This window comes from Lampetra planeri, unplaced genomic scaffold (genome assembly GCF_965212315.1).
Source record: "Lampetra planeri unplaced genomic scaffold, kcLamPlan1.2.h2 scaffold_621, whole genome shotgun sequence".
In the NCBI taxonomy this organism is placed as follows: domain Eukaryota; kingdom Metazoa; phylum Chordata; class Hyperoartia; order Petromyzontiformes; family Petromyzontidae; genus Lampetra; species Lampetra planeri.
The window spans coordinates 15384-42921 of record NW_027615444.1 but is presented as its reverse complement, the minus strand read 5'-3'; the positions used below and the strand labels follow the sequence as shown (position 1 = coordinate 42921).

The window sequence follows — 27538 nt, the reverse complement described above, 5'->3', positions numbered from 1 at the left end:
GACCTCAGAGCCATGTTACAGGAACACGGTGGAAGCAAGTGTTGGCAATTGATGTTGGAGTTTATAAGAGTAAGTGTTTTAATGGGGAGGATATAACTTCTGTGTGGGTTTATTCTATTCTATATCATATTATATTATTTATTGCATTACTGCCAGTAGGTGGCGGTAATGCACCAATTCGTTGTTTGCCAACCGCCAGTAAACAGAAGAAGAAGAAGTTGAGGAGAAGCACTGACGGGCCCAACACACGTCGGAACATAAAGTAAGAGATTTGACAGCTTTTTTTGTGGTTCTAGTCATTAATGAACGGTTGTCTTGTCAATCAGGTTATTGTCACTGTTGACCAATTGTTGGTTATTTATTTCAATTCAGTTCAGTTTGTGTAGCCCAACATCACGATTACAATTGTCGCGATGGACTTCACAGTCTGCACATTCTGTCCTTGGAGCCTCTGTCAGTGAAGTCAGTTAAGTCTTTGTGACGAGAGGACTCCGAAGTCTTATTCTCTGCTTGTTGGTCCCACCTTTCGAACTCTTTTGTAACCTGTCTGTTTGTTGTCGTCAAGGGGTCGATTTTAAATTGGAAGTGGGACCTGTCCAGAGGAAAACTCCAACGAAACTCGACCTGCCATCATCTCAGGCATCCTGCCGTCCCAGGGACCGACAACTGACAGTAAGGAGACTTCCATGGAGCCAAACATTCACATGCGACGTTCAAGTTCATGCGCATTCCTTAAAACTCGGGGTGCATTCGAACATTCTTAAGTTCATGCGCATTCCTTAAAACTCGGGGTGCATTCGAACATTCTTTTTTGCCTAACACACGTTAGTTTTTCAGTTTTCAGCAAAAACAATTTTATTGCCTGAACCTTTAACAAGGGTAACAAGTGCAGTTATTCATAGGAATCATGAAAAGAAGGTTGAATGTGATCACGGGGTGTTTTTTTGTCATGGTTCTCCTCACGTTGATTTGCATGAAACGATATTGTCCTAAGTGTCCGAGGTCATCCTCATCCTTGCATGGACCAACATGGGACACAATTGTTTTCATTCATTCATTTTCTGCTGCTTATTCCGGTTACGGGTCACGGGTGTGCGGGAGCTGATTCCAGCTGTCATTGTCAGGCCACATTGATTTGGTTGTGATCTGTGATCACTCATCTGACTATTTCACATGATCAATTAAAGCTGCTCGTCTCTCTCAACAGGTGATGGCAGAACCCAGAGTATCTTCCATTGATGGGAAATTAGCTGAAGAATTTGCTTGTCCCTGTCATGTTGAGGAGGTGAAGGAAAAGATGGCGGCTTTTGCCAAGAGTCATGCATCAGCGGGTCGTCGGGTGGTTCTCATCACGTCAGGAGGCACCAAAGTTCCCCTGGAGTCCCGCACGGTTCGATTCCTGGATAATTTCAGCAGCGGCAGGAGAGGGGCCTCCTCAGCCGAGTATTTCCTGGACTCTGGCTATGCTGTCATCTTCCTACACAGGCATCGCTCCCTCTACCCCTACACGCGCATGTTCTCTTCTGTAAACATGCTCGATGTCCTGCAGTTTACCGGAGAAGACACCAGTTCCGGCTGCCAGGTGGTGGTTAATCAACAGCTGCTTCCGAACATTGCCAAAGTTCTGAAGCGATACCGGGAAGTAAAAGACGGTCAACTTCTTCTTCCCATTGAGTTCAGCACACTGTCAGAGTATCTGCACCTCCTCAAAGCGGCAGCACAGGCTCTCAGCACAATCGGTACACATCAGTATGTCACAGTGAGATGTGTCTTTGTTCAGCGCTGACACCCGCTTTGCTCTGTCCAGGCTCCAAGGCAATGTTTTACTTGGCTGCAGCTGTGTCCGACTTTTACATCCCAGCATCTGAAATGCCCGAACACAAAATCCAGTCTTCCAACGGACCTCTTCAAGTGAGTGAAATAATGTTCAGAAATTAAAATAAATAAACGCTTGGGTGTGCAAAATGTTCAAATTGCATTCCACTGTTCTCCCTCCAGCTCAGCATGAAGATGGTCCCTAAAATCTTATCTCCACTGGTGAAGGATTGGGCACCCCAGGCGTTTGTCATCTCCTTCAAACTGGAGACAGATGCCAGCATCCTGCTGGACAAAGCTCGCCGGGCTCTGGACACCTACAGGCACCAGGCGGTTGTCGCCAACGTGCTGGACTCAAGGCGAGGTCACGTAGTGGTGGTGACCTGTGAATCTCAGGCCGAGCTGACTCTCACAGAAGAGGATGTAAAGAATAACGTAGAGATAGAGGAGAGGATTGTAAGTAACCTGACATCGGCACACAGCCAGTTTGTAACTCAACATCTGGGCTGACGTCTATGTGATGATCTGAATGTGAGTCAATGCTGCTGCTTCTAGTTGCTTCTGTTCTGTCAGACTTCTGAGTCTGACTTTGTGCTTCCATCCATGTATTAGCATGTGCATTATTAAACTAAGTGTGATTCCATTCACTTGATGTTTCAAGCCTTTAACTGCTAATCTGATCAAATGAAAGATGGAAGCACCCTTTTCTTAATGAGTTCTGCAGTTGTGATAATTTCTTACAATCCAAGAAAAAAAACAAGGGTACTTATTCTGATAATGAATTCTACTGATAAACACAACTGAATATAGACTGAATCATACTGTTGTCAGAGGAAGTGTCCTAATGTTGAACTGACCTAATAGTTGAAGTGAAATAAACAATGGATTTTCCTGAGCCTTCAGTGAAATTTACCAGTTATTTAGAAGCATGCTTCATTGTGTCCAGTTGCATCACCTCAGCAGTTATTGTAACAAAATACAGTTGTATTTGGTTACATTTCTGTTGATGCACGTAGACAAACATTTTTAAGGTTTATTGACTGTGTTACATTTCAGAACACAAATTTGTGAATTTCAGTGTTTTTATAGGACAAATACAGTTGTGTATATCAAGCTCTGGTCTTTGTTCTCTCTCGTGGCTGAACAATGCAGTGTATTGTGGAATCTCTCAGTTACTTCAGTTTGACGCTCTTCTTCACTCCAGCACGAATACCAGACAGCTCTCCACTGTATCTCATCTCTTCCCGACGAACCTCACGGACCTGATGAACATGAACAACAGTTACAGTATTGATGAGCTCTCTATAGATGATAAGAGGGGAAAATAGCAACGACAGGTTCTGTGTATTGGACAATACAAACCTGTCCCTTTCTGCGGATCTTGGCTCTTCTGAACTTCTCTCTGTGCTTAACTCGGGGATTACGGTCGATCTTCTTCCTCTTTGGTGTGAGCCCTTTGTTCTTGGCCATCTGGAGAGTTGGTACAGACATACATTTAGTACAGGTGTGTACTGTAAATACAGTACATGCATTTATGAATACATCTACAAACTTCTCATGACTAAATTACGTCATAGTACCTGGTAAGTGATGCCTCTCTTCGATTCTGGATCCAGCACCGCCTCCTCATCTTCTCGCCCCTCCAGCCTGTGACAAATTAACAGTTTAACATATCATCCTCATTAGTTTTGTCCCTTTGATGATTTTAAAACCTCGTGCTTACACGTCAGCGTCCGGATTGTTTCTCTTTCTCTTCAGTTTCAACCTCTGCTCAACCTCTCTGTAGAAACGCAAAGCTGATTCTTCATCCAGATCAGAGTGGGAATCTTCCTCAGGCTCTGGCACGCTGTCACCAGACTCCTGCATCCATCATGCACTCATTATCGTTTGAATTCCATCTTGAACCATCACCTTCAGACTCAAAGGATGAATGTGATCAGAAGAAGTCGATCATGCACAAACATCTCACCTTGTTCTTCTTCCAGGAAACTCCAGCCTTCTTCCCCACTGTGGGTCTGATGGTGACCTCTTCTTTCTCCTCACCAGCGAGAAGCTTTCGGAACTGTGGTGCCAGCCGGTCATCGACTGCTCCGAGGTCATTGATGAGCTGCAGATGGGTGTAACAGACATACGGGGTGCATCGCAAAAAAATCAGAATGTCATGGAAACGGTTATTTTTTACAGTAATTTAAAGTGAAACGTTCCTATAGTTTACATTGATTCAAACAAACTGACATTTTCAAGCCTTTTGTTCTTCTAATTTTGATAAATAAGACATACAGCTCATGAAAATCCATGGAGATTTATGGTATTTAAACTGCATAATTAGTGGTTTACTCAGACCTGACACAAAATATTCAAATATTTAGAGATACAGAGCTGAAGGCTTCAATTATCAAATTTAAAATGAAAACATTCTTGACCAAAACCTGACAAACTTTGACATGCACCAATAAATACGCCGTCATTAAGGACGGGTATGCATACACATAGTATGACAGTGTTATGTGCACTGTCAGTGTACATGAAGGGACTTACATTTCTGTAGGTGAGCAGTCTCTCGATCACAGGGTGGTTGTGAGCAGGGATTCGCTCGCTTTCAGCACCAAGTAGAAGCTGATGTTTGTACAGTAACTGTCAGGAAACAATGATTGTCCGTTACTGAATCACTGACTGTTGCACAAATTTTAATCATAACACAACAACTTACTTGAGATAAATCTGCTGTTTTGTCAGAATGTAGTCAGCACCCTTTGAGAAACAGAAGCAAAGTTGTCCTCAATATATTGAGATATCAATATACACCGCACCACACCGACGTTTAGTGTGACTCTGCTGTCAAACGACTGATCCCAGACTTCTGTGTGTTTCTTTATTTCTTTATTCTTTCGACGTAGATCATCAGCTCCTCTCACCTCCTACAGCCTGAAATTCAAATCCACTTCTGTCTGTACCAAACCACAACAGGGCAGCGGAGAGCGTCTGAATCCGTGGCGCGTCAATGGTGCACACACCATGCTGTCAATCTGCCATTCAACATTCGAGATTAACGCTCAAGATTCCCTGCATGTGCACAGGACCTGCTGTGTGGGTGGGGCTTGAGGTCAGGTTTAAAACTCAACTGACATGGTTCTTTATGTCGTCTTTCTTTCTTCAAAACCGCAGCTGATGAAGTGATTCCAGCTATGTAAAACTATCAATCATATACCACACAAGATGAAATGAAAGAAAAGTGAAAGTATATTCTACGTTACCATTGATACATAGAAAAATATGTTTTGTCTGGCAAGAACTCTGGCATTAGAAACAAATCCACAGACTTCACCTTTCCTGGGGGGATCTTTCCATCTTTGACCATCTGTACGAGGGGCTGTAGTTCATCCTTCACCTCTGTGAGCTGCACACATCATTTTCAAATTACTTCTTGTGTGACGGTGTGTGTGTGTGTGTGCGCTACCTTTGTCTTAAAATCCTGAATGAGTTCGAGTAACTCTGGTGATTCTTTCTTCAGAAGTTTCATTTTTTCCTTCTTGGACATCTGTTTCAGATCTTTCACAATCTTCTCCTCATTTTCAGTAGTCTTCTTTTCATCTTTCTCCACTCCCAATTCCTTCATTCAGAAGACATGAAAGTCCACAGTGAGCTCGCATCCTCACACAGAGAAAGAACAGTAGCTGTGTGAAGAGGGAAACAACTCACAAGAAGAATAATACCTGTAGGAAGTTGAAATCAAAATCTTCCTCGCTCAGGTTCTCAGCTAAACGTTTTTGGATAATTTTAGCTTCTTCTTCCTCCTCCTGAGCCTCTGCTTCCAGCTCTTCAGGCTTTTTTCCTTCTGTCGTAACGCAATTAAGATGAGTACAGACAGAAAATAGAAACACAATAGATTCACTCTAGAACACTGCTGGAAATGAAAGATGCTTACTGGTGGCCACATAATCAGAGTCATAGAACGCCTTCTTCTTGTTGCCCCATGCCAGTTCATTAGGAAGATCTGCAGGAGAACATGCACTCAGTTATTCATACAGGTCTGACAGTCTGTGAACAAAGTCAGGTGAACTGATGCCGACCTTCTTCTTTTTTCCCGTCCAGATCACTCTCCATGTCTGTCCCCTTCGTCCTCATTTTCCTCCTCGTAGTCGTCTTCCTCTGACTCAGACTCATCCAACGCCATGACCTCCTCCTGTAACATTCGGATAATGGTTTCCGGCGTAGTAAACGTTAAGTCAGAAACTTGTAACAAAGTGTATCTCACCTCATCATCCAAATCCTCCTCGTCACTCTCCATTTGAACTCCACTGGCAAGAAGTTTCTGTGCCAGAACACAAATGTGAGAAAACAGAAACAATACCACATGGCTTTTATAAAACCTTAAGTTTTAAACATACTTACTGCAATCTTCTCATCGTGAAACTCATCAATTATGTCTTTTGTGTACTGCAAAGACTTCTGAAAAGAGATGAGAAATGTTTAGTATGACTTATCAATTTAAGATCCATGCATACAAGATATAAATATTAACATGCTGTAGAGTGAAACATCTTTCAAATGCAGGATGAAACCTCTCACTATTTCCAACACAGCTTCTGCAGATGTGGAAGATCCCAATTCAGTCATGTGATAATGTGTTTGGTGTCCTCTTACCTTGTCAGGTACAGGCATGTCCCTGTAGGCTTCAGGGTCGTCTTCATCATATCGCTCTGCTTTGTTTGTGTTCTGGACTCGTTTACCTCTGAGCAGTTAACAACGAGAGGGACATTTAGTTTTTTTTCTCCCCAATTTGTAATTTTCTACATTCACAAAATGGCCGTCACATTCAACTCCAGGAACTTGTCAAACTCAATGTCCCCAACTGAGTTAACTGTGACAAAACGTTGAAAACGTTGCGTAGAAAAAAAGAAGCTACTTAGCTAGCTATAGCATTACACTTTGATATTAGCTAACATCACCTGAACTTACCTCTTTGGTCGAACCATTTTGGAGGCGAGTTGCTAGAAACGAGATATCAGGATGAGCCGATGTTTTGTTTGATATCTGGTGTTTAAAACGTAAAATAATCCCTAAGGTATTCCCCACATTTCCAGTGGCAGCGGTCACATGTGTTTCACTGAACTCTTCTTCTACGCTTCAATGTCTGTTCACGAACCAACATGAAAGAAGAAAAAGGGCGTCACCTAATGCACTGGAGGAAAAAGAACAGCTCAAACCATCAACGTCATCAATCGATTTTTGAATTTTATTCACTTATAAAACTCACAACAATACAAATGAACACTTAAGGAGAAACACGTGTTTGCAGCCTATCAGGAATGTCTGCCAAAAAGTCATATGCTGACATCCAAGTTATTAAAATGTACATTTAAGAAATTAAAAATATTTTGAACCAGACATGGAAATTTTATAAACATTAAAGGGGGGTACAATCTGAACGTTTACAGTGTTTGATAAATTGTATCGTCCCGTGTCTCCGATTTGGAGAGATGAAGATGAATCCGTATCAAACACAGTGAACAACACATGAAACATCCAGTTATCAAATCATCATCATATCAATCATCTGAGACATGTGATGAATACAACTTGCGTGTTATGCAAAGTAACTATTTATTTCACAGCACAGCAAGTTTCTGTTTATTTGAATAATTAACACTGGTCATAAGTATTGCTGGCAGCTGCCGTTCCTCCTCACTTCTGTTCTTCTTTCCTGTCTCCCAGTGACCTCCAGTTTAAATCGTTTGCATAGCTGGAGCTGCGAGGCCTGTCTCTGGGTAGAAAGGTTTTGGCGTCCTGTTCAATGCAGATTTTACTTCATTATTCCTCTTCTTCATCAGGAGAAAAGCCGGTGTCATTAATTCTGAGTCCATATACTGGGGAAAGAAATGTAAGGATTGACAAATGTGCTTGTTTCAGCATCCAGGCAACAGACAATGAGACTCACAGATCAATGTCCTGTTATTTAACCACTGGCATATAATATAATGAAAAATAACTATCATCCTCATGTTAATATTTACACAAGTAAATGTGACAGTGGTGCCTCTTTCCAGAACAGGTACCTAATTTATAACCAGTTGTTTGTGTGTGACAAGAACCCTCACACTGCCTGGAAAACTGGTTCCAGAGCTGCTTTACAGACCAAGTCTTGTTGATTTTGGTTGGTTATAATTATCTTGCCCTCAGCGCCTGATGGTGGTGCTTGCTCATTGAACAGCAAAACCTTACTGAAGAGTTTATCAAAGAAATATCTGGCTCAAAATTAGACGCTGACTCCTGGGTACTACACACCCTTGGAAAAGATAATTGTTGCTTAAATATGTACAAGTTGAACCAGCTCTACATCTCAACTGTTTCTCTGGCCCGTGAGCAGCGATGCCTCCTGAAATGATGATTTATTGTGACTTGACCTGTAATAGTTTTATGCAAGTGTGTAGAATCTACATGAGTAAGAAAAGACACCTGAGGGGAATAAATATATTATCAAAATAATCCTTGTATGTAGAGATTGAAGGGCCCCAGTCTCTACAGTTTCCCCACAAGCACAGATACATGTACAAACTTACAGTGGCGTTAAGCCTTGGCACTGGAACACTTTTCTTGTCTGGATTTGTATCTGTGGTCGGGAGGCTGAGGTCCATCATAGACTGGCTCATTTCTGACTTGGAGAACTTCAGTCCTTTTCTGAGGTTCCCTGCGGAACTCTGTTGAGGCTGAAGCCTCTTCATGATGTCACTCAGAGAGCTGAAAACTCTCTGACTGCGGCACCCTCAAGATGATAGGTTTCTGGAAGAAAGAAAGGGGAATCTCAACTTCTTCAATTCACAGGAGTTTGGGATCAGTTGTTTGACCGCAGACTCACTCTAGAAGTTGGTGTGTTTTCCAGCTTGGGGTCAGTTCCGTCCACGCTGGTCTCCTCCAGCAGAACTGGCTCCAGTCTAGAGCGCTCTCGTTGTTTAGTAGGGGAAAGTAAAGTCGGGCTCTGCTCTGGTTCCCTTCTTTTATCATCAAACCTATATTTAGTTTGTTTGTCATCTGACGTGTTGCTCCTCTCTTCAGAGAGCTGCCTGAAAGTGACTTGTTGCATTTTGGATTCAACCCTGCAGAGAGAAAAGAGAAGAATACATAACATTGTTTAGTTATATTCATTTCAATAATCATGGATTGAATGAAACTGATAACGTTCATGTTACTTTTGTCGAGTTGATGTTGGATATGCTGGAGATGCCGGCTGCGTGTTGCTGTCAAAATAAGCAAGATTGCATTCACTCAAATATGTAACCAATATGAACTAATCAACTAATGAAAGCGTCACATGAATACTTACTCGGACACTCTTAATTTATTTGGCATGTTATGTCGCATTGGAGATGTGTTTTCATACATCCTATGAACAAAAACCATCAAGCATTCTGTAATACAAAATAAAGAAATCACACTTTCTCGGTCCACAGTCTTTTCATCTTTTCATGTACCTTCTCCACGTATCCATGGGTGTCTCTTGTCCATTGTGAGTAAAAACATCCTTGTGTTTCTTTTTATCGACCAGTATGTCGTTTTGCAGAGGTGCTTTCCTGCTGACAGTCCCATCATCTCCACCAAAAGGGCTCTCGTGGAAGGACTGTCTGCAAACAACACCCATGGCTTCCCAGTCCAGGAGGGAATCATGCGGTGGCGAAGGAGGGTTGATTATCTCATGCTTCTGGGCAATTTTCGGGGGGGGGTTGTAATGAGAGACATCTCTCTGCGGAAAAATCACATCGCCAAGGGTACTGGCGACCCTCCACATGTCAGGGACGGGTTGTGAAGCAGCAAAGAGGATCCTGAACTCCTTATCAAAAGTGTCAACAACGGAGCCACTTAGAACAGTGATCAGTTGCCGGTGCAGGTGAGCGTCAGTCCATGTGAGGCTGCAGAGTACAAAGACATGTGTCATATCACTCATGTGTGCAGTCACTATAAAAAGGTCCTACCAAGAGACATGACTCCCCACCTGTAGCTGCCATGAATCACTGTCTTTAAATCCACAAGAAGGAACTTCTCCTTCAACTCCCCCTCCACCATTCTTCCAGTCCTCGAACAAAAGGTTTTACCTCCAAGAACACGGACTTGAATGTTCTGCACATTAAGATGAACAATGACATTGGATGGTTAAAAGTTCAACTTGCGTTGAACAGGGGTGATTATCCTTTCTCTGATAAACTAGACTTCATAGTCATGCTAGGCCAAGTGGTGCGATGATTCTGGACAGGCCACTGTACAATCACAGGCCTGACATCCGGAGACAACCATTCATCCTCACTCCCACAGAGAACCTCCCTTAACCTGCCTGCCTTCCAAGGCTCCAGCCTTCCAAAAGGATTAGAGGCTAGGTATCCCTCTAATCAGTGCCATAGGATGCTGATATATGATACATTACATGACATATACAGTAAACCTGGCAAACAATGGACCAGAGGAGCAGCAGACACCTAGAATATCTGACCCTGGGAACTGAGCACCCTTTGTTGTGATCCTCTTATGGTGTACCAAAACCTGGCCAACATATGTCCCAGGGAATGAACCACCTCATCAATAACTGGACACTTTTCATGCCATTGGCCAGAAATGGACAAACTTAAATCTGATGGTGAGTGGATGCGATTCCAAGGCATCAAATGTTTGGATATTAAAGTGTTAACTTCAGCCTGAGGATTGTACGACTCTTTCTCTGGGAACAGATGAATGTCAGATGAATGTCATCTCTACACTAAGAGATGCTGGCACATATACAGTAATTCTAAACCAAAACAGTGTATCTGTAGATAATACAACCCCCGGACAACCTCAGATGACTGTAATTCACCAGTGTCATTAGAATGATTACAAATGATGTAATATTTGTATGTAAATACTCTACTTTCCTGTTATACAGATGGAACACCAGGAAGGATTATAAAGATCATTTAGGTTCAACATCGGACAGACTCTACCACTTGAAACATTCTGACAACTCTGAATGCTGTGAGACCAGTTCCTCTACAAGTTGTTGCTCAACATACAAGCTACATACCAAACAAAAACATGCTGAAGTAAGAGTTGCAGGAGAAATACCTTTCTGAAGTACATATGCAGTGTGACGAGTTTTTTAATAACATGGATGCCCTTTCTAGACGTGGTCACGGTGGTTAATCCATCACTTCACCCACTGAGCTGGTGCACGGTGCTTGATGAAGACTGTATCCTCCTGGAGGGTATCTGCATACCATATGTGACTACAACTCACCGGATGTCTGAGCCTGTTGAGTGTGATGTTTTCCTTAATGGACCTTTGATTGAGGATGATGTAAACGGGGACATCCCTGAAGGCCGCGCTGTGTAAATCACTAATTATTGTCCCATCCGTCAATCTGTCTGTCACAATGGCAATTACCTGCAAATGAGAGAAAGTGATCAGGCACAGTGGCAGAAGTATTCTGAATATTCAGAGAGAGAATAAGGACTACAGTTCTTTTCATGAATGACAAGATGAAGAACGTTTCCACCTGACTTGGTCAAGTCTAGTTGTTTTAGTGGGAAATCTTACATAAACGTACCTGTACACATACATTTGTGCCTACATTCTTTTTGTATGTTTCTTGTACAATTACAAACAGAACTGGACTTAAATCTCTAACCGAATGTGTGAATACGAATTGAAAAGGTTTTATTGTGTTTTTTTCCACAGATTTGCCCTCGAAGAATTGTCTTTGACTGCAAATCTTTTGCGTCTAAAGTATTGATCAGGACTGACTGAATGCATATGCTCATACAAAATGCTGCTTTATGCTCGTCCATGTCATATTAAATGCTCTTACTTGGCTGGCCTTTTGTAGATGCCTTCGGATGATCTCTCTCACTGAAGGGTCGCCCTCAGCAGGAGGACTGGTGTAGACTTTGATACTTTCTGTTCGCATCCAGGGGACTTTTTCAGGCCAGCCCAACTCCAAGGATGGAGCTGGTGTATCCGAGTGGGACGGGAAGTACGTGGAGGAGAAATCACGCATCTGCAAACTGCCTTCTTCCCCATTCTCCTCCTTTGGTACCTGTGGATGACTAAAGTGGAAGTCCTGCGCCCAGCGGCTTATCTGGCTAACCTCTTCTGAAGACAGGAAGCAGCCAGCGCACTCATTGCCAACAGCGTTGTAGAAGGCCTCAGGACCTGCGCTCAGGAGTCTCTCCACAGCTTGGCGCTCCTTCTCGGAGTAAAGGAACTCTGCAGAAGTTACATTCACCTGCTGGAATATTACATTTTCATCGAGGCTCTGCTCCTGAGAGTTCGGCATGGCAGCAGCCTGGTGTGCCTCTGGGAATGAGGGCTAACTATCAGCTAACCTACCAACAACAGGGATGACTTCATTCATCCCTCCGGGAAGGAGTCTCTGTATATTCCATGATGGGAAAGAATTAGCGAGGACGATATATACTATCTTGATGAGATGAACGCTTGAACTCGAGGAGGAAGCTTGTTCAAGGGTCACGGTTTAGTCCCAAGGGCATTTTATGTTTGGAAGCAGGTTTTCCAACAGTTCATCCTGACATTTGGAATCAAACTGTGAGTAGAAGATCTTAAAAAATTATCTTGATCTTAATGCTGGAAATACAAACAAAAGTTGTAACTCACCTGCTGAGCAGTGTGACTCCTATGCCTGGTTCAAGTGTTAAACCTGAGCTGTCACAATCTGTCGCTCTTTGTGTGTTCCCTCCCTTAAATGTCACTCACTCCTCCTTCCACGCCTTGTCGGCGACATTGTTAAAAGATTCCAGAGAATCTGACAGAATGTCTAGCTGCTCAGGTATGCTCAGGTAACAGTCATGTTTCGACTCTACCTGCTGGGACTGTCCCAGCCATGAGGATGTTTACTCTCTGGTGTGTGACAGCGCTGTCTCTAACAGTCCCTGACAGGTAGGTTCGTCATTACGAGCTACAGATGAAACCCTCCTAAACTACAGGTGTTTGATTTATTTATACCCCCACACCCCCATCTGTTGCTGGGCACGCTTCAACAAAATAAACTATGAATACCAAAAGACAGTGAATGCTTACAAGACAACAATGGCACACCCTTCTGTGACCACAGGATTATGTCAGGAATTCTCTCTGGCTCCGTGTCTCACACTGAAAGAAGTGACGGCACGTCGTGTGTTGTGTTTTTAATAAGTAAACATGCTTGAAGACAAAACGCAGCAATATAGTCATTGATACGAGGCAATGTCAACACCCTTCATATTTCATGTGAGGCACAGCTGACAAGATGAGAGTTTCAAGGGTCAGCGTCCAGCAACCGGACCACATCATTCTGAGTCAATTAAACTCTACATGAAGCCATTCCTTTTATCCATAGCAAGAAAAAGATGAGAGGAACAGCCACAGATGCGCTTCAGTTTCATTTGAATCGTCTCTGTGGTGTTGGCTCACTGCTTCTTGCGCAGGTGGACGTAGAGCACTCCGCTTATCAGGAGGAGAGGGACACACAGCCACGCCAGGATGAAGCAGTAGCCAAAGCGTCCTTTGGTCAGATCTCTGCTGTCGTTTAAGATCTCCTTTCTGTGGAAGGTGAAGATGAGGCAAGCGGCAAAGTCTGTGCACCCTGCAAGAATCACAACATTTTATTACCTCCATGCTTTCAGTCACATATTTTCACAGTAAATGTACAAAACATGGAATTACATACCAGAGATTAATTGTAAAGGTTCTACACATGAACATTTTTGGGAGTGAGCATTCGTGCCAGCTAAACTTCTTGGAATTTGTGAACCCCGAGTTCCTCTAATCCCAATATCTGTGCCTCCCCGTGCTGCATGACTGATAAATGGAGATGAAAATAGTTTCTTACACTGACACTAATGCAGTACAATAAATCAGCCTTCCGGGGGATTATAGTGTTTGATTTGGGTTTCAAAGTTTTCAAATGTGAAATCACATTTTCTTGTGAAATCATTAATAGCGGCTGGATGTTGTCCTGAACTAAATGGAGAAACACCTGCAAAGGCCTGAAAGAGGCCTGTGAAGTAGAAGAGGCCTCCTTTTGAAATCGTGAAGAGCTGACCCACAAACACCAGGAAGGAGATGGAGGAGAAGACCACAGAGAGGATCATGAGAGCCTGGACAGACTGCAGCCAGTCTGGGGGAGAAAGCCAGATAAGTCACATGGCACCTGCTAAAAAGTAAAAGTAAAACTTGTATTGTCAAATGTTCAGAGGAGATGAATGCGTTAATTACTTACCACTCTCATTGGTGGTAGCACACAACCACCCCTGAGTGGCATTATCATAGAAACAGTTGTACCAGAGGTCGGAGACTTCGGAATCAGCCCATATCCACCAGGACTGTGGAGAAGGAAACGTGTTTGGTTGATGTGCATAGTCTTTAATCTCTGACACAGATCAGCACTGGCTTGTAAAATGGAACAATATGAGCAGTCTTGGTGTATCTCACCTTCTCCAGTGTCGCAATGAGCAGCATGGCCAAGGTGACCAGATGTAGCACAGTTAGGGAAACGAGGAGGAAAACCATGGCTGCTTGAGTATGAAGGCACAGGAGTCCTGCGCAAAATCGGCCTTGTTATTTTATGGAAATCTGTCTGTCTTCACAATGGCAGCCATCTTTGGGCTGACCCATAGTTCTATGGGGCAGAATGCTCTGGATTGGGCAAGAAACATTTCCTGTTCCTTATTTGTCACTAGTAATGAAGAACAGATTTTCAAAGCTGCGATTTGGAACAGAAGAATATCTGTCTGCCTCACAAGGAAGCACTTTGATCATGCCTCTTTACATCTGCCCCGACAATCTGCCCAGTTACCAGACAGACAGGGTCGTGGGATCGTAAGCGGCCTCTGAGGAAAACATCAGAGCGTGTAAATTCTTGAGGACTGAATGGCTGTAGACCATCGGCCTGAACTGCTCTGTGGTCATTTGTACAAATCGTCCAACTTTTGAGGCTCTCAGAAGGGTCATTGTAATTAGAGAACTCAAAATAAATTATTGTATTTGTAAAATAATTCTCACAAGTCCTCAATTTAAAATAAAGTCAATCAAGTTATATTGGAAAAACAATTCCAGCCAACATTAATTAATATTCCTAGAGCTAACAAGGTCTTTTTTTCTCATCACTGTGGCATAAATGTGTTTCCATATTTGACAAACCTTTGTCCCACACTGTGCAGTATAATTACTTGTCATTGTACTTCAGGTTTAAAAAGCCTGAACAACCCAACAGTTTACTGTCGTAATCGTATATGGCGCAATCTGAATATATTCATAGTAACCATGGAAATATTTGTGAGGACACGTGCCCCAGGGGAAGTACATGGCACATCTTTTCTGTGGCCATGAAGAGGAAGAGATGCCAAGCTGTCTTCACATTGGACTCATTCAGAGATTCATCTCATTTCAAACTTATTTTCCTGTTGTATTCCCACATGTGTCATATGACACTTCAGAGTTGTTGTTTCACACCCTGCATGTTCATCTCTCCCACTACGGACTGCCCCAAAGAGGGAAATCACAAACACAACGCAGCATGGCATGTGTCGGCTTATATTATCCTACATCTGGTTTGTGTTAAATACCTGACACAACAAACATCTCAATAGAAGCACAGAAGAGCATCTGCAGTAACGCTAAGTGATGGTCTTACCTGATCTGTGCTCTGTACAGGATTCTTTACGTTGCTGCCGTTGGATGCTTTCCTCCCTTTCTCACAAAACCATTAGTTCCCTAACTTAGAGAAAACGGCATGGACATGGAATGCGCAGAGATATAGGAGGAGTTCTCTACACCCATTTCCTCCAAAACGTTCCTGGCCCGCCCCCTCAAAACTGTGGTCTGGACCAGCTCAGTACCAAAAATAACATTCCTCTAGACCTACATGCACTAACACAATCACCATGGAAGACCCACTGTTTCTGAGTATGGTACATGCATAACTCTAAGAACTGTGGACAGAAAGAAGAAACTGTTCATGCAGTTGTTTTTAAGAAGCCAAGCTCACTTTCCCTCTGTTCATCAAACTGTGCTGCTTGGCACAAAATCCACTCCTTCTCCGAGGGGACGTGAATGAGTGTCATGCCAGGAAATCAGGACTCATTACGACCCACTTCTGAATGTAAATGTACAGGAAATCTCAGGCCACCCAAGACACAACAATGAATTCTCAGTTCACTATAAAAACACTGTTGCTCATTGGAACAGGGGGGAAACCAGAAAATCTGTCTTTGTGTTACCCAAGTATTAGAACCCCTGTAGACAGAAAAGGCAGAATACAGTTAATATTTAGATGTTTTTATTATTTATTGTTGTGCATTATTGTGCATCCAAACCCCATTTGAGTATTTGATACATGTGTAATAATTGTTACAAATATCACACATTTGCACAACATCTGAGTAAATGACAGAGTGTTAATACACATTAAACAGGTATAAATATTTTACTGGTGTTCAATTGTGACAGTGAAGACAGTGAGATGACCCCTTCACGGACCCCCGGAAACAACAGATCGTAACAAAACAATTTCAAAGTCTGGAGGAACAACGAGAACCAAATAGCGACTTGTTGTCGCTAGCGTAACACCGAACACTTGGGATCACTTTAGGTCGTTTGCTGTGACCTGGACCACTGGTTTTAGCTTTGTACTGCGTCTCACTGACGTAACGGTAAAAAAAAAAAAAACAACAACAACGTACGTTACACCAAAACAACGGGTCGTGCGTGACGTTCCGAGCAGGCTCCGTTCCGTTTGGCTGTGACGGAATTCACACTACTGTGGACGCCGGATTTTTCGGTGGAAAAAGTCAAATATGTGTTTTTGATCTCAGACGACCAACTGTTTTCCCTCCAGCGTCCGACAACATGGATCATCTGGAGGTAGCGGACCTACTTTCCTCTTCCGTCCATCTGCTAGCTTAAACCGGTGATGTAGATCTATGGCAGAAACGACCGGAGCTTCAACGGACGCGCTTCTGTCAACTTGTTGAAAACTTTCCTTCCTGTCAATCTCCTCGTTTCGTTTCCTCTAATTACACATCTCCACCCGCAGCTGTCTGCAGCTGTTCAACTGGCTGCATGTTGTGTAGAGAACCATTTCCCCTATTCATGTAGTGATGTAATAAATACAAACAATTCTTTGTGTCATATTATTCCCAGAGTACTCTTTTTTCTCATCCTAAAAATAGAAAAAACACGACCCCCGACTTTTTTTGTCCAACCAAATCTAGAACTATTTAATAGTCAAATCATCATGCTTGTCAACGTGTATACATGGTGATATCCAATGAAGGACTGAAATGATAATCAAACATCTGACCCCCCCCCCCTGTTGTTGAACATTTGTAGCCTTTTAAAATGTTAAAATGTAAAAAAGAAAAATTGGAACCTGTGACTGATCAAAAGGATGAAATTCTCCTCTACTCTACCACCATCTGCTGTCTCTAGGAGGAACTGCAGCAGATTGACACATGGTGTTGTGAGGATGGACTTGCACCCAAAGCTACCAAAGAGGCTCAGCTGTGTTTCTTATGGCGAGCCTATCAGCATGCCAGAGGTCAGCTGAGCATTGTAAGAAGGGACCTGGACAGCCAGCGCTCGCAGCACGCGGCAGAGATGGCAGAGGTAACTGTCGAATGATCGGTGACCCCACAAATCAGCTGTGGCTGTGTGTCAGTGTTCTCTCCATCTGTAAGGTGAGAAAGACCCTGGAGCAGATCCGCAGCTTCACAGAACACAAAACCATTCTGGCTGAGGCGATACAAGACGAGAACGATCACCTCAAGGACCAGCTGAGGCGCCTCATTTCCCATCAAGGTTGGCAATGACAAGAGCATGAGCATCCTGTGTGTGGACGCTGAGAATATGTTGTCAATATCTTACTGTATCTTCTACACCGGGGAGGTCAAACTCAGCTTACTTCAGGGGCCACGTTCAACCCAATTTGATCTCAAGTGGGCCAGACCAGTAAAACAACAGCAGTACAAGTACATTATGAACCTGTGGCAATACATAGACATCCTGAAGAACCTGAATTTCTTCAGAAAAACGTGCAGTTTCAGCAGTAATATGCCTCAGTTTGTCAGTTACACATATGCATCAGGTCACAATGGATTCTACAAATGAAAATACTATTTTACTTTAAGATTATACCAGAATGTGGTATCATCCATTGTATGTTGTACATATTGTACCCCTGTTGGACAGTGAAGCCCATGCATTTCCAGCACATGGAACTCAAACTTGGAACAATCAAACTTCAGTCTCCAGTGGTCATCAGGTACTCCTGCTCAAAGTATATATATAAGATATATAAACTCACACCCCAAACCCTCTGACAGATGCCCAGATCAGCGAGGTGTCAAAGATGCTGTACCAGCAGGGTCTCACAGAGTTGATTCCCAGCAGCCCCAGTGAGCAGGTGGCGTACCTCCTGGTGGAGAGGGCCTCCCTTCTTGAAGGAACAAGGGAGGAACCCGACCCGAGTCTGACCGCTGAGGGGAACACAGCCAGTCCTCTGGGGACAGATGCCCAAAGACCCAACCACATTACACACCAGGTCACAGGAAGTAGTCGTTTCTGCCTTTTTGAAGCAGGTGATAATGGAGAAAATTAAAACACTCATGTCATGTGATATCATTGCACCTTGCAGTCCTCCCCGTAAGGGGGCACCTCACCCTGCCCGGAGCCCATGGAAGAGACTCTTTGGGCTCCACAAGGCCTCGCACAGCAAGCACACTTTGATTCCTGTACGTCCTTTTCATCTGATGGGGTCTACCAACATACTAACAGGACACGAACACTCTGTGACAGTGACGGTTCCATGGGAATCCTCACATGCACCTGACTCTTTTTGTTCGCATGCTTCCTCGCAGCATCTGCATCCACTGGAAAGGGTTCATTCACACTGGGGTCATGTCTCCTTCTTCTCTTTGAAACAAGGGGGGTCCTTTGTGTGTTTTCACCATGAACTGATGCTGATGATCAACTGAAAACTATTTTCTGTTTCAGTGTGATAAATCTACTATCACAGGGTAGAGAACGTCGCATGTCAGAAGAAATTCAAAAACTCACACCCCTGTTGCATCTTGGTATCGTGCACCTCTTTAGGTGTTCCATCTGGTCTTGCACGTGTTTCTGAACATTGTTGCACAAATTCCTAGTTTTCCTTCGGGGCACAACAATACAAATACTCTACCTCGGTCATTTTGTGAGTCGTGGTGTCGGACGTTTGGCTGTCCAGGCAAGCAGCGTCGAGAGAGAGTGCTCCCGTCTGGAACGGGACCTGGAGGAGGGCTCCCGCCGTCTGGCCGTGGCCCACGACGAGATTCGACGTTTGACCTGAAGAGTTAGAGTCTGCTCACTGGACCCAAAGGACCTACGGTGAGAGACGGTCAGATGAATTGGCTTCTAACAGGCTGACTGTCATCATGAGAGGGATTCCTCCTCTATGATAGTACCACTGTCTGCTGCTGATGTCCCTTTGTTGAGAAATGTACATCGTCAGGCTTGTCAGTCACTTTATAAACTAGTAGTACTGATGAGTCGTAGTACTGATGAGAAGTAGTACTGATGAGTAATAGTACTGGTGAGTAGTAGTAGTACTGATGAGTAATAGTACTGATGAGTAGAGCAGAAACATTCACTTGGATCTGTTTTTCAGAGCCTGAGCTGGAGGAGGCACAACACGAGGTTGAGCAACTCAGGCTAGAGGTAGAAAAACTGAAGAAATACGGTGAGTAACACAGCTGTTGTTGTAGTGTCTGTACACATGAGGTAACGTGGACAGCGTGCAGGGATGAGAGGACGGTCTGTCACAGAGCTCGTCCATACCTGGTCTGATGGTCCCAACTATTTCATGATACTTCGTCATACTATCAGCAGCTAGATGGTGTTAATTGTGTGACTACATACGATATATGATACAGATCTGAACTCCACAAACAAAAATAATATGTTTAAGAACCCTCTGAACCGTCACATTTGGATCCTCTGTGTCTTAGGTGATCATGCTCCAATCCTTAATAATAATATCATAAGTTATATGTATTAGTTGACAAATACATTATCTTGACTTTCCTTGAAAAGAAATGGTGGAACTGAGAAAGGCCAAAGAGCTGAATGATCGTCTGGACGTTGAGATCAGAGCTCTGAGGGGCAGAGTTCGTTCCCTGGATGCTGACAACAGCTTCCTGCAACAGACGGTACGATGTGTTCAAGGAATATCATTGAGAAAGAACAGTAAAATCAGTTTTTATCAAAGTCATCAACAAGGTTTGGGAATCGTGTCAAAACGTGTAAAGTGTGAACGATTGTTGGTGATCTTTAGACTCCCAGTGTGTCACCAGAGCGTCCATAGGGTGAAGTCCTTTCCTCTTTGTTTCTCACTTAATGTTTATCACCCTTCATGATGCGTTCCTGGCTCCTTGTAGTCGAAAGCTGCAGAGCTGACTCACAACAACCAGACCTGCAGGGATTTAAGGGAGAAGCTCGCTGTTCAGACACAGCGTCTTCTGGAAAAGGAGGAAACAGTGAGTATAACAACAGGAACAGCATCGATCGAAGGACGCCATCAGCTCCTTATTCAAACATATGTATGAAGGCTTGGCATGTGTGTTGGGACCATCTCCTCGGGGGTCAGGCCTGTGGGACAAACGCACTGATCTGTAATATTTGTTTCAGCTTGTAATTGTGCAGGAGGAGGTGAAGCAGCTGGAGTCAGCTCTCCAGGAACAGCAGCAGCAGCTCATGGCAATGCAGGTTCAGGCAAACCAAGCTCATGGGTTAGCTCAGGTATGTTCCACTGACACCACATGAGAAGCCTCCGTCAGCCTCCGTCAGCCTCCGTCGGTCGTGGTTTAGGATGTTCTTGTCGTGTCCCAGTCCCACGCAACAGAACTGGCTGAGAGCAAAGAGATGTGTGGAAATCTGCAAAACAAGCTCAACACTCAGACAAGGAGCATTGTGGAAAACCAGTCAGAAGTGAGTGATTATTGTCTGATTGTTTCAGACGATTTAAAACACACAATCAAATGTTGTCCGGCACCATTTGTTTCTTATTTCATGCTGGAAAGCCCGTTTTATTTCCTCAGATACACCGTCTCAAGCAGCAGTTGGCCAGTTGCCACAAAGACCTCGACCTCACCACTTTTACCAGAGAAAACTCTCCCCACGACCAACAGTAAGATCCCCGCTCTCTTCTTCTTCTCCAGCCAGTCTGTACCTGAACGCCCCACGTGTCTCAGTGATTTCCTGTAAATGGAGGTTTAACCCCGCTGTGTGTCTGAAGGTTGTGGAGGCAAACCGACCGTGACCCACGACGGGAAGACTCACACACACAAATGTGTGAGGAAAACCCATCACAAGAGGTTGAGATCTTTGAATAAGAGGATTCCATCACAGAGTAATACACTGTACATGATGTTTGAATTCCTGTTGCCGTGCAGGAGAGCTGTGATCATCAAGGAGCTGTGAGCACTCTGCTGGCCACCCGAGCTGAGTGTGAGACGCTGAGGAACGAGATCTGTCAAACCCTCAAATGCCTCGATAAAGAACGGAGGTACAGAGCCAGCAACTTCGGCCTGGGGAGCTCTAAAACATATCTGACATCACCACATTGACTTATTAAACATACAGACAAACACTGAAGTTGATTTGTGTACTCGCAGTAAATATCACGAGAAGAAGGAAAAATACAAGACAAAATTTTGTCAAGCGGTGCAGAAATTTGATGACGAAACCACCTGGAGGGATGAGAGGATAAAACACCTGGAGCGAGAACTGTCCTTGTGTTCCCATTCGTTAGCGAAGGTCAGTCTGGAGCACATGCATTCATAAAGGCCTTCCCAGCAAAGGTCTGCAGCATGACACCTGAGGAAACTCTGATTTTCATCATTATTATCATCCATGTAGATTCAGAATCCAGTACAGTGACTTGTGCACTCGGTAAACCGATGTGGGTGAAACACACTAGGAGACACAAAATGTCTTTGTGTGCAGGAGAAAGAGCTGATCAGATGGATAACGGAGGAAAATGAGAAGCTCCTTGGCGAGCGGAGCAGGTTACTACAGCAGCTGAATGAGCAGGAACACAACAACAAGGACACAAGTCTCACAGCGTCTTTGTCCAAATGCAGGTAACTGAGTCTAAGGAAGCCGCTGAATGTCGGGGATGAAAACATCCACGTTCAGTCAGATGAAGACTGAGGGGCACATGCTTGTTCTTCTCTGCAGGGTGGATTTCCTGGAGATGGAAAACAAGAAACTGGGGGACAAAATACTCCACATGTCTCATCAACTGGCTGCCCTGGAGAGAACCCTGCACAAGGTGCAGTCGTCACAGCCGACGGAGGTACACTTCAGTTATTTCATCCGTACACAGTTTGAGTAGAGTGACTTTTCTAGTTGGAATCCGTCTGTGAAGCGTCTGTGAACCCTGGGTCCTGTGTATGAGGACTGCTGCTGAGCTGCTGCTTTTTCACGTCTGAACGGATCCATTGACCTCAGGCACAACTTTGGAGAACGTGGAACATGATCGGATTTGATGTAGCACTTTTTAATATTGGAACGTGTCACATGTTTAATCTGACTTACCTTAGTCAAGTCTGCCTCAACATTCTGTGAAGTAAGTATTTTATAGGACTCTACGATCATCTGTTTGATTAGGACCTGAAGAAAATATGTAAACCTCTGGAGACGTTCACATCTCCTCCCACGCAAACCTCAAGGTCGGCCTGATCTAAAGAAAAGAAAATTCAGCTCTCGACAAATCCAAAGAATCAGTGAATGACAGAGGTTCTCTTGTATCCTCAGTGGGAGGACGTCTGAGCCGGTGTCTTTCCTCCCGGTGAGATGTCTGCGTCGGCCCCGCCATCAGCAGAGATGAGTTATCTAAACCTGACTTCAGCTCAGAGACGCTCAGCCTACTCCACTCCCCCCCACTGTGCTCAGTACCTGAGATTACAACGTAAAGGAATATTTGTAGGAACAACAGTAACTGCAGTACTTTATTTGTAACTTGTTACAGTTGTGTTTATTTTGTAACACAGTTCCATGTACAAACAAACCAGATAATGAACATTTTGTTGATTTATTTGGAAGAAAATCCACCACACCTGTAATTATACAAATATTTATTATAAAACATGTTCATGGACTTTATTTACAGTATGTTATGACGTCAAAGGCAAATGTAAAGTGATAAAATAGAGTGGAGCGGAGACAAAGTCTTTAAGGCTTTAATACATTTAAAATGGAAACATGTTTGACACAGAATAACTGAAAGAGGTAATAGTAGCGCTAGCAGAGGTGAAGAATATTTGCCGTTACATTTCTTGTCTTTCCCACCCAAACGCAGACTGGAAAAAGTGCATTATTCAATATCACTGAAAGATAAATAAATCTTTTGGCGGCTTTGGAAGAATTGAGGCATAAATAAGTGTATTAACAGGTGGTTTAACCACTTTTTTGTGCTATTTGTAGCTCAAAAGCTGCAATTAAATCAACTCAGGTGGATTTTTTTAATTCTCGTAGATTCTTCAGTGTTTTTTTCTTCTTCTTTTTTTTAGCATTTAACCTCTTTTAATAACATAGGAAAGGCTTACTTCCTGTCTAAAATGTAGTGTAGTGTCTGGTCAGTGATCCAGGTCTGAATGTTAAAAATAAAGGCTACAGTCATAAAATACTGACACACTGCAAACACTGACATAAAAATGTGAATAAACATTACACATTTATACACACTGTATAGAAGTAAGCATTCACCTTGATGTTCACTGGGCCACCAGAGCCGACGGAAGACTATTTCTGACGAGAGTTAATGAACATACTGTATAAAAACAAAGTACAACACCAAAAAAGTAGCTGCCTGGAAAAATAGTTTATAGGCCTGTTGTTTCCAGGCCGGAAAGTGCTGCGAGGGTCATCTTTGGACGTCCCAGATACGACTATCTGGTCAGCGGGAAAGGAAATAAGAGGATGGGCTCATTTAAAGAACACCTCTTCATAAGATTCTGGAACAATCCGGCACATGAACCAGTCGTGAGCGGGTCCATTAAAGGAACAGGGTGTCACCACCACACCTCGGGGAGGGTTGAACTGCAGCTCAGATGAGGGAAATTCGTATAGGGATGCTGGGGGATTCGGTCCTGTGTGGAGGGGAGTGATGAGACACCACATGTTCCATCACCGTGTGTTTAGACATGTGCTTCATTAGGTAGGTCTCCTGGAACATAGAAATGAGGGGTGGGGGTTGGTTTTAGATGATGTCAGATGGAAGATGACATTCATTTCCAACTCACTGATGTGTACGCCCTCCCACACATGCTGCAGCAGTAGGCCCTGGCGTTCTTGATGGCGTGTGCAGACAGGTGGATCTGCAGCGAGGCAGAGTCCGAATAGGCACGGTAACAGTTGGAACACTTGAAGGGTTTGTCTTTGTTGTGCTGCCTCTGGTGAGACTTTTGGGGGGGGGTGGGGGGGGGGGGGAGAACACAAAACAGCATGAAAGAGATCCGTGCAGCATTGAGGGTTCCGTCGCTTCGTCGGCGGCTGATGTTCACCTGCAGATTGGACAGCTGGGTGAAAGCCTTGTCACACCCCGGGTGGGCGCATTTGTACGGCCGGTCGCCTGTGTGGATTCTGACAGAGGACGAGGAAGACATGACGCAGTCAAACAGTGAAATAGTTTGAAGTAACTGTTTAATAAAAGTCCATTTAGGTCAACTGTTTATTATATTTAAGGGTGTACTGCTTCGATTCCTGGTAAATCACAACTGGCGGTTTTGTAAATGTATTTAAAGAGGCTGGGAGGGGACCATGATGCACCTGTGTATGTATATATGGAGGAGCAACATCATCCGTTGTTCTTTTCTTTGTTGGATATTTTGATTTAATAAATGAAGCACACAAACGACAATAACCTGAACTTTACCTTCTTTCACCTGCATCAACAACATGTCCTTGGAACAGAGTTGATTATGTTTTAATTGAGATTATTTTTGATTCAATGGTTGTTTTGGACAAACAGACGCTGCTTGAATGAGTAAGACGCTGTCAAGAACCCTGAAGTGAATCCTTCGACTGCAGATTCCCCTCCTGGTCCATTAGTCAGTGTTTTATTAGTTCGGAATATTTTTGTTGATAACTCTCACCAAACCATGTGTTTATAGCAGCAGTAGATAGTTGGAAAAGATTCCAAAGAACTGTCACTATATCTGACAGCTCATGATGAGACAGATCATCTTTGAAAAAAACATACTCGTAAGTGTTGCCATAGTGACCAGGCAGCTTTGAAACTCAACAATCAGTAGTAAGTTGTTCCTCTCTTTTTTTCTGTGAGTCCTCTCTTATCCTCAAAGTACCAAATGTTTGGAGAAAAGATTTGGGCTGTAACATGAACTAAGTACTTTGTCCATTAAACACTGGTTCATAAGAGGCACTGGAATGTAGTAAAAGACAGTTTAGTCGGTCACCGGAAGGTTCACGTGACATCCTTCACAGGTCAGGTCATCAACACTATTCGCTGTGGAAGTTGTATGAATTGTTACATTAAACTGACGGAATCAAAGGAACTCATTAGCATACATACGTAATCGTGTAAATTCATATGTACAAAAAACACGGGGGCTCGTCAGACGTTTGGACGGGGTGGGCTGAGCAGCTGGCTGATGTGTGGGAGTCACATTTGAGAACAACAACAGTGAACTCAGACCTGGTGTGCTGCTGCAGGTGGGAGAGCTGGCGGAAGCATTTCTCACAGTAGGAGCAGCGGTACGGTTTGACGCCCAGGTGGATGCGCAGGTGCTGAGCCAGGTAAGACGCGTTAGAAAAGGACTTAGTGCAGTGAGGGCACTTATGAGCCTTGGCCTCTGTGTGCGTTTTGGAGTGGATCTGCATGTCGCGGACTTGGAGAAGAAGGTCAGCGGACAAACTTTACACCTGTGTGAAAAGCACAGCGTGATGCGGACACCCACCGGTTTACACAGCTTCAGTGCAGTACAAGTATTTGTACCTGTAGGTTTTTCCCTGTTTGGCAGTGATGGTGACGCAGGCCTGGTCGCTGCCCGCGGCGAGGATGGGGTAGGGCACCACCAGCAGCGAAGACCCATTTTCTGCTTTGATCTTCTTACGCCCTCGCTCCTCCTTTGGGGGAGGCCCGAGAAGCCCCACTAGACCCCCGGAGGTTTTTACCTGGCTCCATCCCGTGGCCGCCGGCTAACCCTGAGATGAGGTGAGGTGTGGGGGCGCCACCAAAACGTGTGTGGCTACTCGAGGAGGGCGTCGTGGGGGTGATGACCTCGGAGGTGTTGAGGTTGCCGGTTCTGGATGCCAGTGCGACACCTGATGGAGGACGAGATGTCAGAGGAAAGGAGTGTTTAAGGAGCAGACACTGAACGACAGCAGCTGTCTCATGGCGCTTGGAACAGAAACAGAAACCCAACATGAGCCCAAGCATGAAGGGGATGAAAGAATGAATGTGTGGCACAGACACCAATCAAGGACGTAACCTGAGACGTGGTTTGTTCTCGAGGGATGGTCGATGAGTTGACGCAGATGCCAGTCCTCCCATAATCCCCTGGCTTTTATCGCTGACTTATCGTCCAGATTCAGGTTTACGTCCCCCAGGACGCGACCTGGTGAAAATGTGCAAAGAAATCTACGTTACAGCAAACGTTGCTCTCGTCATTCTGCTGGAAAAGTGTTTCTGAGCTATGTTTGGTGCAGTGATTAGACAGCTGGAGGCCGATGAATGCAGAGACGTTGGAGGACAAAGGTCGTTACACGGGGTCATCTGATGAATGGAACAGTGTGAAACGTGACGAGAAGACACAGACGGGACGGATTCAGTCTGAGGGTGGAATCGTTTCCGACGTGAGGACCGGGGACTGAGGAGGACGAGCACCTGTGACTGAACTGGAGGCCGGCCGGGCGTGCAGGGCGATGTCTGGCTGAGACGGGCCGTGGCTCTGCAGAGCTGCCATCTGATGGGCTTTGGACATCACGTGCTGGCCGCCTTCCGTCTGGCTGTGGGGGGGTCAGTAAGTGCTGCTGGAAGGGGCTGAGGCTGGGGGCATGTGAGGCGCTCGGATCTTCTCCGCCATCAGCTGCTCCTTGATTTTATTGATCAAGACTAGGTTATCCAGCTGACAGCCAGGACACGACATCAGTGACAAGAAGACAAGCATCAGTTCAGCGTCTGTTTACAACACGACGGTTTCCCCCCAGGGGCTGAAAAAGGGACATTGCAGCCAAAACGTCCCTGTCGATCAGCGGATCCCGTCAGTAACCCCACAACACCATGTCCTGGGGGGAATCAGCCCCGAGTCTTCTAGTGTTCAACCCAGTGAGATTATTTATGTCTGTTCACACTTGAGTTTTTAATACATACTATATATTTGTACATGAACACATCACTTGTGGTTTGTGGAGAGATTTATAGCCAGACATGGATCGAATACATGACACCATGTGAACAACTGGAATCTCTCTAGCTGTTCATAGATGAAATTATTAAGACTCGTTCTCCAAAGATTGACCGCGTGAAACATCAGCGTCACTCACCTGGCCAGGCATCGCAGGAGGTGGGGGCCAAAAATAGGGATTGTTAAAGCGAGGTTCAGCCATCCTGCAGTGAAAGTACAACAGAGGAGGGTTGACGCAGCTTTACATTCTTTACTAAAACTAAAGAATTGGACGTGCGACGGCTCAGAATCATTTGGAATT

The 27538-nt window shown here is 44.3% G+C and overlaps 5 protein-coding genes across 5 annotated transcripts; 1 reads left to right on the top strand and 4 right to left on the bottom strand.

The window, feature by feature from the left end:
* Positions 1-1210: 1210 nt before the first annotated feature.
* On the top strand, positions 1211-2325 carry PPCS (phosphopantothenoylcysteine synthetase). Its single transcript, XM_078624119.1, has 3 exons — positions 1211-1739; positions 1808-1911; positions 1999-2325. The coding sequence occupies exons 1-3, from the start codon at positions 1211-1213 to the stop codon at positions 2323-2325; spliced, it is 960 nt and encodes a 319-aa protein (XP_078480245.1).
* Positions 2326-2987: 662 nt separating this feature from the next.
* UTP3 (UTP3 small subunit processome component) lies at positions 2988-6791 on the bottom strand. The gene is given in 18 exon segments (XM_078624114.1): positions 2988-3077; positions 3178-3285; positions 3396-3462; positions 3539-3675; positions 3785-3922; positions 4354-4409; positions 4412-4449; positions 4526-4566; positions 5141-5212; positions 5273-5425; positions 5529-5650; positions 5741-5880; positions 5882-5952; positions 5954-5998; positions 6071-6127; positions 6208-6264; positions 6460-6547; positions 6775-6791. Coding segments are annotated over 18 exon segments (1497 nt in total).
* Positions 6792-8647: 1856 nt separating this feature from the next.
* LOC144741611 (protein FAM83E-like) lies at positions 8648-12113 on the bottom strand. The gene is made up of 5 exons (XM_078624113.1): positions 11646-12113; positions 11075-11221; positions 9803-9927; positions 9285-9719; positions 8648-8909 (listed from the first exon to the last, which is right to left on the bottom strand). The coding sequence occupies exons 1-5, from the start codon at positions 12111-12113 to the stop codon at positions 8648-8650; spliced, it is 1437 nt and encodes a 478-aa protein (XP_078480239.1).
* Positions 12114-13242: 1129 nt separating this feature from the next.
* On the bottom strand, positions 13243-14344 carry LOC144741615 (epithelial membrane protein 3-like). Its single transcript, XM_078624116.1, has 4 exons — positions 14267-14344; positions 14055-14157; positions 13812-13952; positions 13243-13418 (listed from the first exon to the last, which is right to left on the bottom strand). Exons 1-4 carry the CDS (start codon positions 14342-14344, stop codon positions 13243-13245), a joined length of 498 nt encoding a protein of 165 aa, XP_078480242.1.
* Positions 14345-23918: 9574 nt separating this feature from the next.
* On the bottom strand, positions 23919-27439 carry LOC144741616 (zinc finger protein 362-like). The gene is given in 10 exon segments (XM_078624118.1): positions 23919-24038; positions 24115-24273; positions 24376-24454; positions 25527-25714; positions 25717-25753; positions 25827-25996; positions 25998-26155; positions 26323-26448; positions 26718-26958; positions 27377-27439. Coding segments are annotated over 10 exon segments (1341 nt in total).
* Between the last annotated feature and the right edge of the window lie 99 nt (positions 27440-27538).

What these genes read in the sequence shown, in the direction of transcription:
- LOC144741615 (XM_078624116.1), bottom strand. Translation starts at nt 14,344, where the DNA reads ATGGTTTTCCTCCTCGTTTCCCTAACTGTGCTACATCTGGTCACCTTG. An exon ending in TGCTACCACCAATGAGAGTG is followed by an intron (nt 13,953 to 14,054) that starts GTAAGTAATTAA and finishes TTTCTCCCCCAG; the next exon opens with ACTGGCTGCAGTCTGTCCAG. An exon ending in CCTCTTTCAGGCCTTTGCAG is followed by an intron (nt 13,419 to 13,811) that starts GTGTTTCTCCAT and finishes TGATTCTTGCAG; the next exon opens with GGTGCACAGACTTTGCCGCT.
- LOC144741611 (XM_078624113.1), bottom strand. Translation starts at nt 12,113, where the DNA reads ATGCCGAACTCTCAGGAGCAGAGCCTCGATGAAAATGTAATATTCCAG. An exon ending in ATCTACAAAAGGCCAGCCAA is followed by an intron (nt 11,222 to 11,645) that starts GTAAGAGCATTT and finishes TCTCATTTGCAG; the next exon opens with GTAATTGCCATTGTGACAGA. An exon ending in GTGATTCATGGCAGCTACAG is followed by an intron (nt 9,720 to 9,802) that starts GTGGGGAGTCAT and finishes TGTACTCTGCAG; the next exon opens with CCTCACATGGACTGACGCTC.
- PPCS (XM_078624119.1), top strand. Translation starts at nt 1,211, where the DNA reads ATGGCAGAACCCAGAGTATCTTCCATTGATGGGAAATTAGCTGAAGAA. An exon ending in ACAGGCTCTCAGCACAATCG is followed by an intron (nt 1,740 to 1,807) that starts GTACACATCAGT and finishes TGCTCTGTCCAG; the next exon opens with GCTCCAAGGCAATGTTTTAC. An exon ending in CTTCCAACGGACCTCTTCAA is followed by an intron (nt 1,912 to 1,998) that starts GTGAGTGAAATA and finishes TTCTCCCTCCAG; the next exon opens with CTCAGCATGAAGATGGTCCC.